A 15585-nucleotide genomic window follows, 5' to 3' on the forward strand; every position below is an offset into this window, starting at 1 on the left:
CGAAATGAGGAAAATTACATTAAAAGGTCAAACAGGCAGAGTATAACTTTATGCATGTTTAAATAGTTTGAAATTCACATGGCGGTGGCATCCACAGGCAGACAGCATAAAGGTTAGGCTAAATTGTAATGGGTCTGATGGGTTGAATAATTTAATACTGTGAAAGGTCAAATGCAAGAAGTGAACTCAAACTAGTTTCTTGCTTTATTGTCTGTGTTATTGATTGAATACATTTCAGATGTAAAAAAAAAAAAACAACTTAAGATCCCATCTAAAATGTTCAGATATTATATTTGCCGTTCAGACACACACTTTAAGATTTCTGACGTTTCAGTGTAATAAAAGTGAGAGAATGCTGCCACCATGATCTTCTGTGTTTGCTGAATGACAGTCATTTTCACTGTCACATAAAAATAACACATTATTCTTCAGCTTTCAAATCTCAGTGCATGCTGTGATCTAAAACGTCTTCACAGTTTGTCTGTCATGCAGACCGTCCTCCTCTGTATTATGCTGGAAAGAATCCAAAATGATGTGGGGAATGAAATGAACAGAAGTTCTCAGCTTAGGCAAGATTGGCTTTTTAAATATTTAGTGTTTGTTTACAGCTGTTCCCCTGACTGGTAAAATGTTCTGCCGGAGTGGATTAACGGATGTTTGGGTACAAAATATTAAAGCTCTGAAATACTCCATTTCCATCTTAGCACAATTGCCTTAATAAAGGCCCACAGTGAATTAACAGCAGGAAGTTTAGTCATTTAGAAGGTTACCACAGAAACAACGTCTGCATGCATTTCAATATCAAAATATAATCTTTTCAAGTGCAATTCAAGCCGATCATTTGGAACCACAAACTATAAGCCAGATGGTCCGCCAATGAATCCTAAAGTGACTGAAGCAATCATACAAATAGGTTTTACCATTACCTTTTTTTTTTTTTTTTTCTTTTTCTTTCTCTAAACCAAAATCAAAGAGGCAATTTACACAAACAAAATGTGACATGCTAGCGTCTTGAATTCACAACACAAATACCTTCAGTGATAGCCTGCAAGGCCGTCCGGCAGGGATCCACCACACTTTGTCTGCTGAGCATAGAGGAACCAGCTCCTTGGATTCTGACATTATAACTCTTCACATTTGCCCACAAGCAGATGGCCGCTGTCTGCAGAGGTTAAACTTCCCAGAGTGAACCGTGTGGAGTCTGTGTTCAAGTTGGCTCTCACTCAGGCATGCACACACAGGCCCACGGTGATGAGAGTGGACTACAGTTCATTGGGATTGTCACATGTGGTCTGTAAATCGATGTGGTGCACTCACGCTGTGGCCTGGTGAGGGAATGGGATGTGGAATGGTTCAGCACTCAATACTTTATTGTGTGTCCTCAGGCCATGACTCTCACACAAGTACCCTACTTTGTTTGTGCACGTATGTCGGTGCTCGTAAACCTCTGTGACATATTAGAGAAGAAATGTCTGAGCAATGTAGCGTGTCAAAAATAACAACCAGTCAATGGCACCAAATGTACATGTACGCACACACACACACACACACCCTGCTTGCACAAACAAACACAAAGGTTATTGAGCACCAAGGGGTTTGCAACAATGAAGTGAATAAATGACCGTTGTGAGAGTGAGTTGATAATCTGCACTACACCATCCCTGCATCCACACAAAGAGACCAGGATGAGGGGATAAAAGAAGATAAAGAGGAATGAAAAGAGGAGGAAATAGGCTTATAGAATGGGCGGAGAGCTGGTGAAAAAAGAAAAAAAAAGAAAAGATAAAAGTTAATGCTCTACAGAGGTTGAGAGGTAAACAGATAGTGAGAAACGAGGGAAATGTGCCAATGGTTTTGAAGCTGTGATAGACAGGGAGAGAATGAAAATTGCCGACAGTTTGTAGATTCATAAGCAGCATGAATGATGAGAAACAGCAAGTCAGTGGCGGCGGCCGTGGTGGTACTACTTGTGTCAGCCTGAAATATGACTCAAAGAAAGAAAGAAAGAGTAGAAGATGTAACGGTTGTGGCAGGGGGCCACGCGGAGAGGCTTAGGCAATACAACTGGGACAGGTGAGTGGAGAATTGCAGCAGACAGAGTCATAAACTAACTCTGCTCTACTTCCTCCACACATTCCAAAGATAATTTCAATAGGCAACAAAAGATGTGAACCAGAAACTTTGCCAGCACTCTGCTTCTTTTTAAAGTGTGAAGATTTCTTCAGCAGCAGCTGCAGCAGCAGCAGGTGTTTTCTGTTGGAGAGTGAATGCTTTATGTGCACAATACAGTCAGCCATGTTTGGGACAAGTCCTTCAGGAGCTTTCCTTGTTTTCAGTCTAACAGTGAGACAAATTAGCTCACATCTGGGGGGGGCACTCGCCCATTCTCCCTGTGTCTGTGTTCACTCCCCGCAGTCCTACCTGTCACCGAGGGTCTCAGCAGCGTGCTGTGCTGATTGGGGGTCTGTCTCTCTCAGCTTAATTGCCATGTTATCAGCTCCACTCCTGCACTGCCCAGAACTTTCAGTCAGATGGACATGCCAATTACCTCTCGCCCCACATACACATACACACACACACACACACACACACACACACACACACACACACACACACACACACACACATACATACACACACTTGTTCTTGCTCACTCACATGGTTTCCTGAGGCTGCACTGTCAGGTAACACAGCAGACAGCAGTTGGTACAAAAGGAGCAGTTTGGGATCAAACGAAGGAGAGAATCAAAGCTCTTTGTAGCCCTTATGCACACATGCAGACAAACACACACACATCAATACACACAAAATCCCAGCAGGAGCTTCTTGTCCAGGCCAGAAGTTCTCAAGGGAACCTTGCTACTTCCCTTCCCGCCTTAATCTTTAACTCTGAGCACACATGCACACACTGTCTTTCATTCATCTCTCCTCTTTTTCCAACCGCACTCTTCACCTATTTCCTCATGGTTTTCTTACCTTTGCTTTGACACAGTTCAACACATTCGGAAATATGCTTACTCTTCTTTTTTTTCCTTTTCCCAGAGTTTTGAGGAAATTTATTAAATTTGTATTAAATGTAAATACAGATGCAGCAGGTGTTCCACTCACTCACGGGGAAACACTTAGCCTGGCACCTCTAAATTAACACAATATATCTTGTTTGTTTAAAGATTTCTTGTCATTTTTACATTTCATGTTTTGTATGGATTAAACAAACAAGATATAACATGCTAATTGGGAAGCTTTAGCTGTCACATCACAAGCACACAGCAAGATTTAGGTCTTATCTTATATAGAACTGGCATCTAATGAATGTTTCTGTGCCTGTTTCTCTGCAAATTTGATTGCGTAACAATATGCCTTCATTGAACAGGCTGCCATCCACAGCTACAATAGTAAATCTCTTAACAAACAATCACAACAGTAATAGTGAATGTAATTATGTGATTTAAACCAACTTCCTTTGCCTATTTTCTGGCGAATACATCACAGCGCACTGTCACTGTCAGGTTTTCAAACAGTATTAACTCTGTATTGATCTCCTCCCCTTATGTTGACTTCTAATGACGCCAGATGTTTCATAGACAGCACAATGTAGCGGTGACTGTTCAGGGCTCCTCATAGAGACCCAACAATTAATCAACCCTGGTGGGTGCGTTTTTGTGTGTGTGTGCCATTGTGTGTGTGTGTGTGTGTGTGTGTGTGTGTGTGTGTGTGTGTGTGTGTGTGAGTGAGTGTGTGTGTGCTGGCTTGTTAACACTGACACTGCCACTTCTCATGGTGTGTGTCACAGCGATTTCAGTAATTCTGTTCCAACATTGCAGTGCCAAACCAGCTCTCATTCCCACTCTCTCTTCCACTCCACTGAACCATTTCCTTATTATCACCCAGCTACTCAGACGTCACAGACAATCACACACATACAGACACACACACACACAAAGTTATACACACTCCAATTATCCCACAGACACATCATGTTAACAATGGAGCATTAATAGCACATGCATGAGCAACCCCGCTTACTCGATTTTTCTCTTTCTATGTCACACAGACACACACAGACACACACAGACACACACAGACACACACACACACACACACACACACACACACACACATCCATTACATCTACTCATATTAATGTACTGGCTGATTGTGGGCCATTTTCACTTTAGATGAGAGAGGACAGGAGAGAGGAGCTTTATTATCTAATGCTTAATTATTTCACTTTAAACCAAATTAGGTGCACCTCAAGCCCATCCGACCCGAAATCCCTGATAGTGCTTTTCTCTGCTGTCACCCATTATGGAGGCCTCTAAACCAGTGTTAAAATTTTCCTAAAATCTGCCTCATCGCCAGTGATCCATTTTGAAAAGCTTTCATTCCTTCTATTGAAGACACAGAGTCTCTCTGCGAACTTAATATGTGACTTGTGACATTTTTTTTTGTTTGTTTTTCCCAGCTGAAAATCTTGTACTGTGACTCAGCTCGCCTGTGTACACGTGTGCACACAAGGGCATAAACTGTATGTATGTAGCTTGGGCTATGATGTGTGTCTGCGTGTGTGTGTGTTTGCTCCTGCCAAGACCCAAAGCCTGCAGAGCACCAGTGACCTGATATGTAGGGCGAGACCGAAATGCTGGGATGACAGCTTAGAGCCCGCCCCCACTAACTCTGACTGACAACCCCGTAACCTTGGCTGCCTCCCGCGACAATAGTTTGGTCTTGCTTCCACTTTAACGTCTGTCATTCCTAGCTCAATATAACAACTATTTCTGGGCCAAAAATTCCATAAAAGCATCACAGGAGGACTGGAGGACAAGACAAAACCAGATGAAGTGGAATGAGAAGGAATAACAGCTTTTAGGGCGATACGCTGGGACTCTAACAAACTGCTGTTTATTTCTTAAAGCAACTGTCAAGATGTGCAGAAGTCGTACAATGCCCTAGGTGCTTGTACAGAGTCAAAAACTACATGTATCACTGCAAGATTTTTCTGTCTTTTTGTCCTACAGCTTTTGTGACCAATGCAGCACTGAGGCAACCACATCCCGATGCCTCTGTGTACGATTCCTATGGGACAAATCCCTCCTAATCTACGGATAAGGTACAGCAGCCGCACGTCTCAGTGGATTTCAGCAAAATCAGGTCAAAAGGGTGCAGACACTCAAAAGAGCATTATTGCACACACACAGTGCACAAAGTCACAGCCAATTTTCCCACCATTTGACATGAAGGAAGTAAAAACCAAAGTAAAAAATTAATACGACCACAAATCCAAAGAAAACGATTATATCAAGACATCCATGAAGATTTAAGCTACACTTAATCCTCATAGAACAGGCTGAAGATTCCAAATCAAGAAAACAATCACAGTATTTATATCTATTTATATGATGGTTTTCTTACACATATATATATATATATATATATATATATTGCATAACAGACTATGGCATCATAGTCGCAATCTGTTTGTGAGAATGAATCATTTAGTAGGAAGTCAGGTCACATGAGGTAGTGGGTTACATTTAGGCTAAAAGGGATCTCTTCTGTTCAGCCTCCAGGACATTTTCTGGGCTGTGACATTAAGACAATCAGAGTCACAGACTTATGGCTGAAAGGCAGAAAATCAGATTATATGTACGTGCAAACACAAACATGTATATCACATTAAACTACTCAGAAATATCCACGTAGTCAGAGCATGTTATAGATCACTGCAATATGTATTTTCTGTGCCAAGAGGCATTTCTTGATAGTGCCATATGGCTTTTATATATCTAAGCACGAGCTTCCCCTGGGTTCAGTGAGTGAGAGAAAAAAGGGAACGTTTGTGAAAATCTCACATGTTCAATGAGCATGCAAAGGACTGTGGGATTGATGTGATTTGGGAGGGGCTTTTTTTTTTAATGTAACTCCAGAGAGATACCATACGGAGATTACAAGAGAGAGCAGAGAGAGAATGTTTCAAATATATGAGATGATGAGATGGACGAGGGAATAAAGTGCAGTTTAGAGGAAACATGGAAAACGGATAACACATGCAGCGACTATGTGAGAAAATACGGGAAAGTTGGGCGAATATTAGTTCCAGGGGTTAGAGAGAGTCACAGAGAGTTGAGCTGCATTGAAACAACTCTTTACTCCCCACCTCAGCTGTGGAGCTGACACGCTGACACTTGGCTGCCTATTGACATGGTAAATTGAGGGCCCATTCAGGCAGCACTGTGACAGCCAGAGGAAGAGGCCATAGACTCTGTATATTCAAAGGACACTATTACAAGACACATCAGGGGACAGAGCGAGAGGAGAGAGAGAGAGATAGAGAGAGAGAGAGACAGTGGAATATGAATGTAGAAGTAGGAGTGCAACAGAAGGTGAGCCGTATGGCGGTAGGACGAAGTTAAAAAAGTGTGAAATATAAGCTGGAGCAGCAAGAGGAGGAGCAGAGAGAATGGGAACAGCTAAAAGGCTGATAAGAGGGGAGGACAGAAAGCAAAATTGATTTCTATTTTTGGAAGAGGTATGACCGATGGGTGGAATGAGCCTAAAACATGTTCGGTTTCAAAGTCACACACACACACACACACACACACACACACACACACACACACATATACGTGGATAGTTTTGTATTATGCATATAAACTATCTCACATGCAGATCAAACCTGCCGCAGACCATGCTACTAGATTGCGAGTGGCTTTGTAATTGCTTTTCGAGTGGGCGAACGTGACTTGTGCTCCTGAGTGTGCAAGGATGAATGCCTTGTTAGGGTGTAGCTGCAGCCATTAGCCATTTGGTTTAATGGGTAATCTGCACCACGGGCTCCGCTGACCCCTGGCACTCGGAAGGAGGAGCAGACCAACTTATTAACAAAGAGTGAAAAGCTCCAAGCTTACCCTATCGCACAAGGCCACACTTAATTAGGCTGTTTGTTTAGCAGACTCTAATGGGAAGGATAGAGAGTCTGTGTGTGTGTGTGTGGGGGGGGACTGCTCTCCTTGAAACTGCCGCCTGAAAGACATCTGGCCACGGATGAGACGGAGGACACAGGACATTAGTGGAACATGGCCTCATCACATTCGCCGCTATCTCATTTTCTCAGGACAGATGGTAATGATGGGGAGCAACAATGGACGATATTCATAAATGGTGAATTGAGTCATTACAATTCTACTAACATAATTATAGTCTGAAATAAAAGTACACAAATGCTTCATGTGAAAGGCCAAAACACATTGATTACATTGATTAAGTATGTGTGGGAAGAAAACTACAGCGAGGAAGAGAGGGCGAGAGAGAGAGACAGTGATTGAGTTTGTGAGTATTAAGTCAGTAAGTAACAACAGTGTGGTACATGAGGGATACAACCTCTGTATGAAATTATAGCTAATTAGTGCAATCCTTCAGAAAAATTACATCTCTCTCTTTTTCATCCGTCCATACACCCTTTCAGCCCCTCTCCCTTGATCCCTCTCCCTGTGCAGAGGGCTAATTAAAGAAGAGAAATTGGATATGGGCCTATGCACACTCAAATTCAGGGAGAGGGAAGAGGAAAGGAAAGAAGCAGGAGGGGGAGAAGTCGGACCCGGGACAAGGGCACTGGATCAGAACTGGATCAGACCTTGTCATTTCTGGAAGTATTAACAGCACGGCAAGGTTAGCAGTGAGGGCAAGACTGGATGAGACAGTTGAAGTGTGACGCCGCAGAACAGAATCCAAAGTCCACCGCACGCTGCTCCTTTTAATCCACTGCTGATTTACACCCGAAGTCGGCTTCACCTCTTTTTTACCATTTCATCAGTCTCTGAAAGTTGCTGTAGGACCAGTGTAAATGTTTATCTACTGAATCATCCTCTGTCCATGTCAGTGCAACACAACGGGTCAGAGGTCAAAGCAGTTGGCGGTTGGTCTGAGAGGACCACTTGACAAATCCATTAGATCGATAACTCATTGAAAATATTCTCCCCCATCAACAGCAGCTCCCTAATGGATGTCTGAGTTTGAGTAAAATTGATTATTGCATTACTGTTATAGAGAGCAATAGTCTAAGTGCCATCACCCAGAGATATAGTATTACACTGTGACTCAGGGTCCTTTAAGGATCATTTCTGTTTAATGCAACTTGGATCTGGTTTCCAAACTTTTGTCCATCTCTCCATAACCTTGTTCCTTGTTCCAACTTTCAAATTCAATAAAGTTTTCCAGTCGAATGAGGGATTGTTACCAACATTTCAGGTGCGCTCGCTTGTGGTCTTTCCTCCAAGTAAAGTGTTTTAGATAACCTTGTATTTCCTATAGTACTAAATTATCACAACCTTATCACAACCAGTAGAAATAATAGCCAACACTCTGAAAATAAGACCCAAGTTGTAAGACTTTCAGACACTGTGCTGGATTACACAAACACATCCCTCTCTGTCTCCCCTCTCCCTCTGTCCACTTTGTTTTTATTCCTCTCTCCGCGAGTCTACAATCCTCAGGCTCAGGCCAGGTGCAGCTGCAGAGCTGCGGTGGATCAGAGAGTTGATAATGGATGACAGGAGTGCGTGTGTGTGTGTGTGTGTGTGTGTGTGTGTGTGTGTGTGTGTGTGTGTGTGTGTGTGCGTGCGTATGAGTGTGTGTGTGTGTGTGTGTGTGTGCGTGTGTGTATTCAAGAGGATTCTCCATGCATTATATTGAGTGACAGACTCCCTGCTGTGAGGAAGCAGGGGATGATGATGGACAGGGGAAAGAGGTTAACAGCTTGCATGCTCTCTAGCACACACATAAACACACACATACACATACACACACATTGCTGTACAACCCCCACCATGCCACTGTAACTGAGAGGGTTAACACACTATTACCATATTACTTTACTGCAGAGGCCAGAAACACATTTGGCTCCAACACCAAATGCACCAAATGGACGGTGTCTCCAGCAGGCGACGCCAGAAAAACAACAAAGGGTGTATCTGTCTGTGTAAAGCTAACACTCCCCCATCATCCCACCCACTGAGGTGCTGGCTCCCCTTCTGCTTCATCTGCATGTTCACACACACAAACATAAACACACTCATGGAGCAAAACACGTGCACACACCTCACACACACACACACACACACACACACACACACACACACACACACACACACACACACACACACAAACACATACACGGCTTGGAAATTCATGCTAGAGCAGGAAAGGGGCAATTATTTCACAGTTGAATGAGCACACGACTGTGTGACCTGATCAGAAGAGAGGGTGGGTGCGTTTGTGTGCTGTGGAGGTTTTGAGGAAAGGGTTAACAGTTCCTTGCTTCAACACAAGATAGATCGCTCAGCGAGACAAGATGGACAGCTGTAAAATAAAATGATGGTTGCTTATTTGATTAGAAGCAAGAAATCCATCATGCATTCTCTTCTTATGCCAGTAATACTTTCCTCAGTAGAGGCATCCGTGTTTTCACGCCTACATCATTTCAGTGTCCTTTAAGGAAGCAATTCCTATTAAATCTTCTGCTGTATACACATTTCCCCACATCTGTTAGCCTCCTTCCTACTCATATGTCCATCATGAAGGCAGCAACTAGACACCATCACCCCTCCCTCCCTCCCTGTCTATCCACATGCTCAGAGAGACATGGGGTTGAGATAAATAAATGGGTTGTTTTTGGATGGAGATCCAGCTGCGTGCTCGTCTCCATGTGGGCCTGTCAAGATGATGGTGAGCACAGCAGCTCCCTTTCTGCTTTTTGTGTGCATATGTCTTGCAGTATATGGATGGCTGGAGGCCAACATGGCATCCTCTTGGAGTGGACACACATGCAAGCACACACTCACAGACTGGTAGCCACCACCCCCCCCTCCTCCCTCCCATGATTGTTCCTGATGTAAATAGTGGGTAAACCATTCTAGCGTTCCTCCTCTGAAAAAAAAATCCCTGCTCCTGGATGTTGTGTGCTGGACAACACAATGGCCCATGTAGCATCATTCATATGGCTGCTTATCTCAGATATGACAATACAGCCAGATGTCCTGGGTGATTTAAGCAAAGATCTGATGAATTCCACCCACTTTGAATAGCCAAACATGGAGGACAACATAATTATGTGGCGTGAGTTGCTGTGCAGCACGCAGCAAGGAGGAAAATGTAATTCTCTCAGCAATTTACATGAAGATGAGATGAGAAAAAATGTCTATTATACCATTTAAAATGCAGATCACCCTTTGGAATTGATAGTGTCACGGCCTGTAGCTGACAGCCCACCTAACAATGAAACTGCAACCTCCTGACAAATGGAAATCAATGCAAACATTACCAATCAGCTCCGCTATTATCCTGTAAATGCCCCACCTAAAACAGTTACGGTTAACAACCTGGGATCCAGGATGTGCCACAGTTAATGACGGAGTAGTTTGATTGTGTCTATTTTTCATCACAGATTTGATCTTTTTTTAATTATTACCAACCATTAATAGTCATCCGGTTTTGTATCAAATAGCATGAAACCTTTTAAAATCCTCTCAAAAAATCTTGACGACATAAGCCAGATGTTAGCAGATGTTCGTTTTTTTGTGCTGTATAAAAGAGGTTAGGGATCCCTGGTCATCGCCACGGGCTGTAAATCACGCCTTGTGTGTGTCTTCAAACAGTGCTATAGTCTTTTTGGACCAACAGTCATTACAGTTTAAGTGGCACAGCACGCTGTCAGGGTGGTGTCAACGCCCTAGGGCTCTGTGTAAATTAATGATGCTTAAGTAAACTATGGATTAATTATAGATAGACCAATGTGTCACTGGGCATATATGCATATCTGACTGAGTGTCCTAGCTGCAGCCATGCTAATGAAGAGCTAACCTGCTTCGGCAGACAGAGGACAGATGGGAGACACACTTGGCCCTACACCGATGCTCTCACACACATTATTGCCCTTGAGCAGAGAGAGGCTCTGATTAGGCTTCACTTAAGTTAGTTAGCCTGGAGCAAACACCAGCCAGCCGGGCACAGGAAAGAGAAAGAGAAGGGGCAGGACACCAACAGTACAAACAATCCAAAACCGCTGAAGAGCTTTTCATGCACGGTATATTAATGCCTAATCGGTTTCATCCCCCGAAGCTGGGGAAGCGGGGAAGGCATTTAAGAAGCCTAAAAAAAAGACATTAAGTTTAAAGCCAAGGATTCATACAATGTTTCCTCGTCTAGCAAAGATGTTTGATCAGGGTTGATGTTTGATTCACAGAGTTTTCTGTGAAATCCAAACTAGCGCTGACACTAGTTTGGATTTCAGCATTATTCAATTAATCATCAATCAATAGAAGATTAATCAGCAATGACTGTTGATAATCAAACTCTCAAATGTGATCATTTCCTGCTGTTTCATCTGATAATGAACTGAACATCTTTTGCTTTTGGACTGCTGACTCAGACCAAATAAGCAATTTGATGGTATCTTGGGCTTTTTGACGTAATTTGACAGAATGTTTCACCATTTTCTGACAGATTCTGATTTTTTCTGACATTGAAAATAATTGTCAGTTGCAGCCCTAACCCAAAAACACAAAAGAGAAAAATATATTTTCCTAGTCTACACTACAAAAATGATACTCCTTTTTTCATGGCAAACTTGTATTTATGTAGGCTTGTTTCACTTTTTATTGGTTATGGTTTAACTTAATTTACTATTAAATCACTGTAAGAAAGAAACAATCAAATAAAACCCTCCCTGGTCTAGTCCTGGGGTCCACTCCTTTGTTCATAAATATCAGAAGAACATGATATTTATTTTTGTACAAAAAAAGCACATTTGTTTACACCATTTTAAGAATGAAGAACAAATAATGCTGCCTCACTGTTGTGTTCCTGAGCTGAATACTGCCTCTTATCTATCCAGGTGAGCCATGTGCTGGCCCACAAATATAGACCATAAAGTACAAACAGAGCATGGGGAACAGTTCTAAATAATTGCAAGAAATACGTGACTGCAATGAATATTCAAATATCCCAAAACACTGCAATGAAAGACTTCAGCTCTACTTGACAGCATGTAATGCATAGGCTGTGAGAATAAGTTTCAGAGTGGATTATGTCAAACTCAAGTTAACCTCACAGAAAAGAGGAGCATTCACACTCCATTTTGACAGCATTTGAAACCCTGTCAGAAACTACTTTGATGATTTATTTTGGAGAAGATAATGTGTAGGTTGTTCCAAAATCAAGGAAATGATAAATATAGTAGATGTACAGCTGCAGCCTACAGCATGAACGCTTGTGATGAACACATAACTCCCTATTGCAATCACAAGGTTTCAAAACAGACACATGCCCATATAGAAATACTGTATGAAAATGTTTCTAATGAGATTTTAAAAATCACAAAGTAGTGTACTGTCACTGTGAAGTGAATGAATTAAACATGAAGTGTCTGAGTGAACACTGTGGGGCTTGTTAGGAAGCCTCAGTTTAAAGGAATAGTGAGCGCTCTTACCGTCCACAGCCATAGTCGGTCTCAGCGTGTATCTCTCCGTGGTGTCAACAGGACTCTCCCATTCTCCTGCCAGACGGATGAAATGTACTGAGTGTGGGGATAAAGAGCGCTTCTTGCCCTCTCTAACCTACTATGTGAGCATGGAGGCAGCTCTTAACACTGCGCTCGCACTGAGAGAAAAGGAAACCTGGATCACACTCTCCCTCTCTGTCGGTTCACGGCCATTTGTTGTCCGGGACGCCGGGACCAGTCCGATATGAAGCGGCTCCTTTTGAATCCCCGCCCCACTCTCCGTACCTGACCGCCGGGAGACAAAAGGTCATTACGCCCCTACACCAGCTGTTACTGGATACAGACTAGATGCTGCTGTCTCACTCTCACTCACTCTCTCTCTCTCACTCTCTCTCTCTCGCTCTCTCTCTTATGCACAAACACACACACTCACACGCCCCATTTTATTATTATGGCAACCACAGGCTACAATAGAGGCTCTCATCACTTGGGATCTTTTTTTTTTTTTCTTTTTGATTAAAAAAATATCTCAAAAAAGTATGAAATTTTGATCTTACCTCCCAATATGATTCCTTTGATGAATTGACACCTAAATTAACAAAATTCCACAACCATAACATCACTTACCATATACTGTACTCTACATAACACAGACTTATTTTAGTGTATTGGTGAGTATGATACAGTCACTGAGTTAAAACTATGGCCGGTGATGCAACAGAACCACACAAAGAATACAAAGAAACTTCCATATGAGTGTCAGTATATCAGTAAATGTGTCTGCTCCCTCCGTCCACATTTACATTTCACATGTAACTGCTCTATTTTTGTCTTGACTATTTTTGACTTTTGTCCTTGTCTAAAATCTTACCACCTCCATTATACCACCGTAAGATCAATGTTGATAACGAGCACAGGCCTCCCAGATTTCCAAAAACAAAACAAACTTCAGTCTGACAGAAATCTTCCTAAACACCATTTGTCTTTGAGTGAAAGTAAACAGAGGAAGTAGTTTCCTGGGACTCTGTAAGGGTTTCCTTTATTATGTAGTGGCAGCAATGAAAACAGCACTATGTGTACATTGTCCTTCTTTTTTTTTGCAATTTGCAGACTTGCAGCCACAAACCACTGTCTTGTATTCAATACTTCCTCTCTAGGCAAACAAGCTAAATCAGAAGTGAGCGTCCGCTCCATCTCAGGGTAACATAAACAAACCTGCATGCATTCATGAATAGAGCAGGACAATTAGCCAGCAAGTTGACAATATGGCTCAGCTGTGCTACACAGCTTTCTCTGTTTGCTCAGACGCAAATGTTTAAAATGATTTCTCTTATTTATTTATTTGAAAGCTGTAGGCGGCTTGTGCTTGACTCAAAAGTTTCCCAATTCTCTACAGTGGAGGTGGTGAGTAGGCTAAAATGTTGTTATGTCTTGTCATAAAAGGCAAAAATATGAGAGTGGGCTAAGATCCAGGCTGTAACATACTGGAATGTAGTATTGCACTTCCTTAAATATGGGGAACAAATACAAATACAATTTGTAAAGCACAAGGGTCAAAACTGAAGCAGCAGAAGCTGAGACTTTTATCAAGCTTCAAATCATTGGATCCTAAATAGATGGTGTTTAATTATACTTAGCCTTATTGCCTCGTTTGTCAAACTTGACGCCCTCAGTTTGTACACACGCTTTATGTTGGTAGTTTGAACTCTCAAGCCCAACCTGAGACAACCCTGACGACATCATGACGGTTAGTCAGTCCAGAGCTACAGAAGACATCATATTAACTGTTTTTACATATTGAATAGTGCTCCTCAAGATAAATATACTGACTTTTTTGTGTAAAAGCTGTGGATTGCCCCTTTAAGATTAGGAGCTTCATTGAAACACTAGAAAAAGCTGAAAGCATGTGTGGGCTACCATCTATGCAAACACACAGAAAAAGACACGAACCCAGGAACAGACACGAGGAGGAGATCCACTGGATGCTTGCAGAAAAGCCTAAAAACAGCTGTTCCCCAGTAGACACCCACGTCAGCCACTATTTGCCTGTCAAACAGTCGAGCTTTCGCTTCAAAGCAGAGAATTTGGGAGCAGGTTGTGAACGCATCTTTGTCAATGTATTCTCACAACATAACCGGCTAATTGATTCTGCTGGCATTCAGATGCATGCAGCCTGCTCAGCGCCAGTGCTTTTTTTCATTTTTTTCTCCTTTTTTTTGTAGAACAGGGTTAGGGTTAGAGATATGTCCCTGAAAGACTTCAAGACAGCGCATCAGTCTGTGTTGGAAGAGGAGGGCCCTCCCCGAAGCCCAGGCACTGGATCATCAAAGTGTGAACAGCACGGAACAAAGGACTAGCTGGTCCATCAGGGCTTCACCAGAACACATGCTGACTGGAACTAAAAGCACTACTCACTCCCCCACATACACACTCATACAGATTTATACATGACGTTACACTCATTGTCTTTCCCATGCGCATAGGCACACACACACACACACACACACACACACACACACACACACACACACACACACACATGCAGAGACACTCATTTGCACGCACCCACTCGTAATCTCAGAGACAGAGCTTAATTTAGAAGTGTGCTAATGTGTGTCCCCGTGAAAAAACTAAGCAGTCAAAGCATGTACTATCTTTAATTCAGAGGGTGGTCAGTGTGTAGTGAATAATGAATAGACTGGAACCTGCAGAGATCAAGGGGTAAGACGTGCTGAATGCTGGCCCATAGGGTGTCAGGTGGCAGAAACACAGCAGCTAAAACATGAGAAAACTGTTGTGGAAAGAAATGTTTGTTCAGTGTTTTGTGGCACAGTGGAGATGAACGTGAGGGAATCGGCGCTCAGGGGAATAGAAAGATCTTTGCTCTGTATATATATTCATTCCTTACTCTGTGGTTAGGAGTCTCCACTGAGAGTTGGGTTAAAGCATCCTTTCTGGGTGATAAGCAGTTGTGCCGGCGGGGGAGATGGGGAATCAGAGAATGTTTGTCTCTCCATACAGCCTATGCATTACATCATATCAGTAACAGATGATGCTATTAAACTTTAATCGTCTGTGTTGCAGCATCA

General features: G+C 42.5%; 1 protein-coding gene across 1 annotated transcript in view; it reads right to left on the reverse strand.

Moving 5' to 3' along the window:
• The window catches only part of samd10b (sterile alpha motif domain containing 10b), a 51447-nt gene extending 38618 nt beyond the window's left edge, over positions 1 to 12829 (reverse strand). The window contains exon 1 of the mRNA XM_023425121.2: positions 12485 to 12829. Coding sequence (XP_023280889.1) covers positions 12485 to 12497 — 13 coding nt within the window. The 5' untranslated portion in view covers positions 12498 to 12829. The remainder of the gene's footprint in view (positions 1 to 12484) is intronic.
• Positions 12830 to 15585: the final 2756 nt, after the last annotated feature.

The sequence above is a fragment of the Seriola lalandi genome, unplaced genomic scaffold (genome assembly GCF_002814215.2).
Source record: "Seriola lalandi dorsalis isolate HSWRI2012SDOR001 ecotype SW California unplaced genomic scaffold, Sedor1 jcf7180002054767, whole genome shotgun sequence".
NCBI classification, from domain to species: domain Eukaryota; kingdom Metazoa; phylum Chordata; class Actinopteri; order Carangiformes; family Carangidae; genus Seriola; species Seriola lalandi.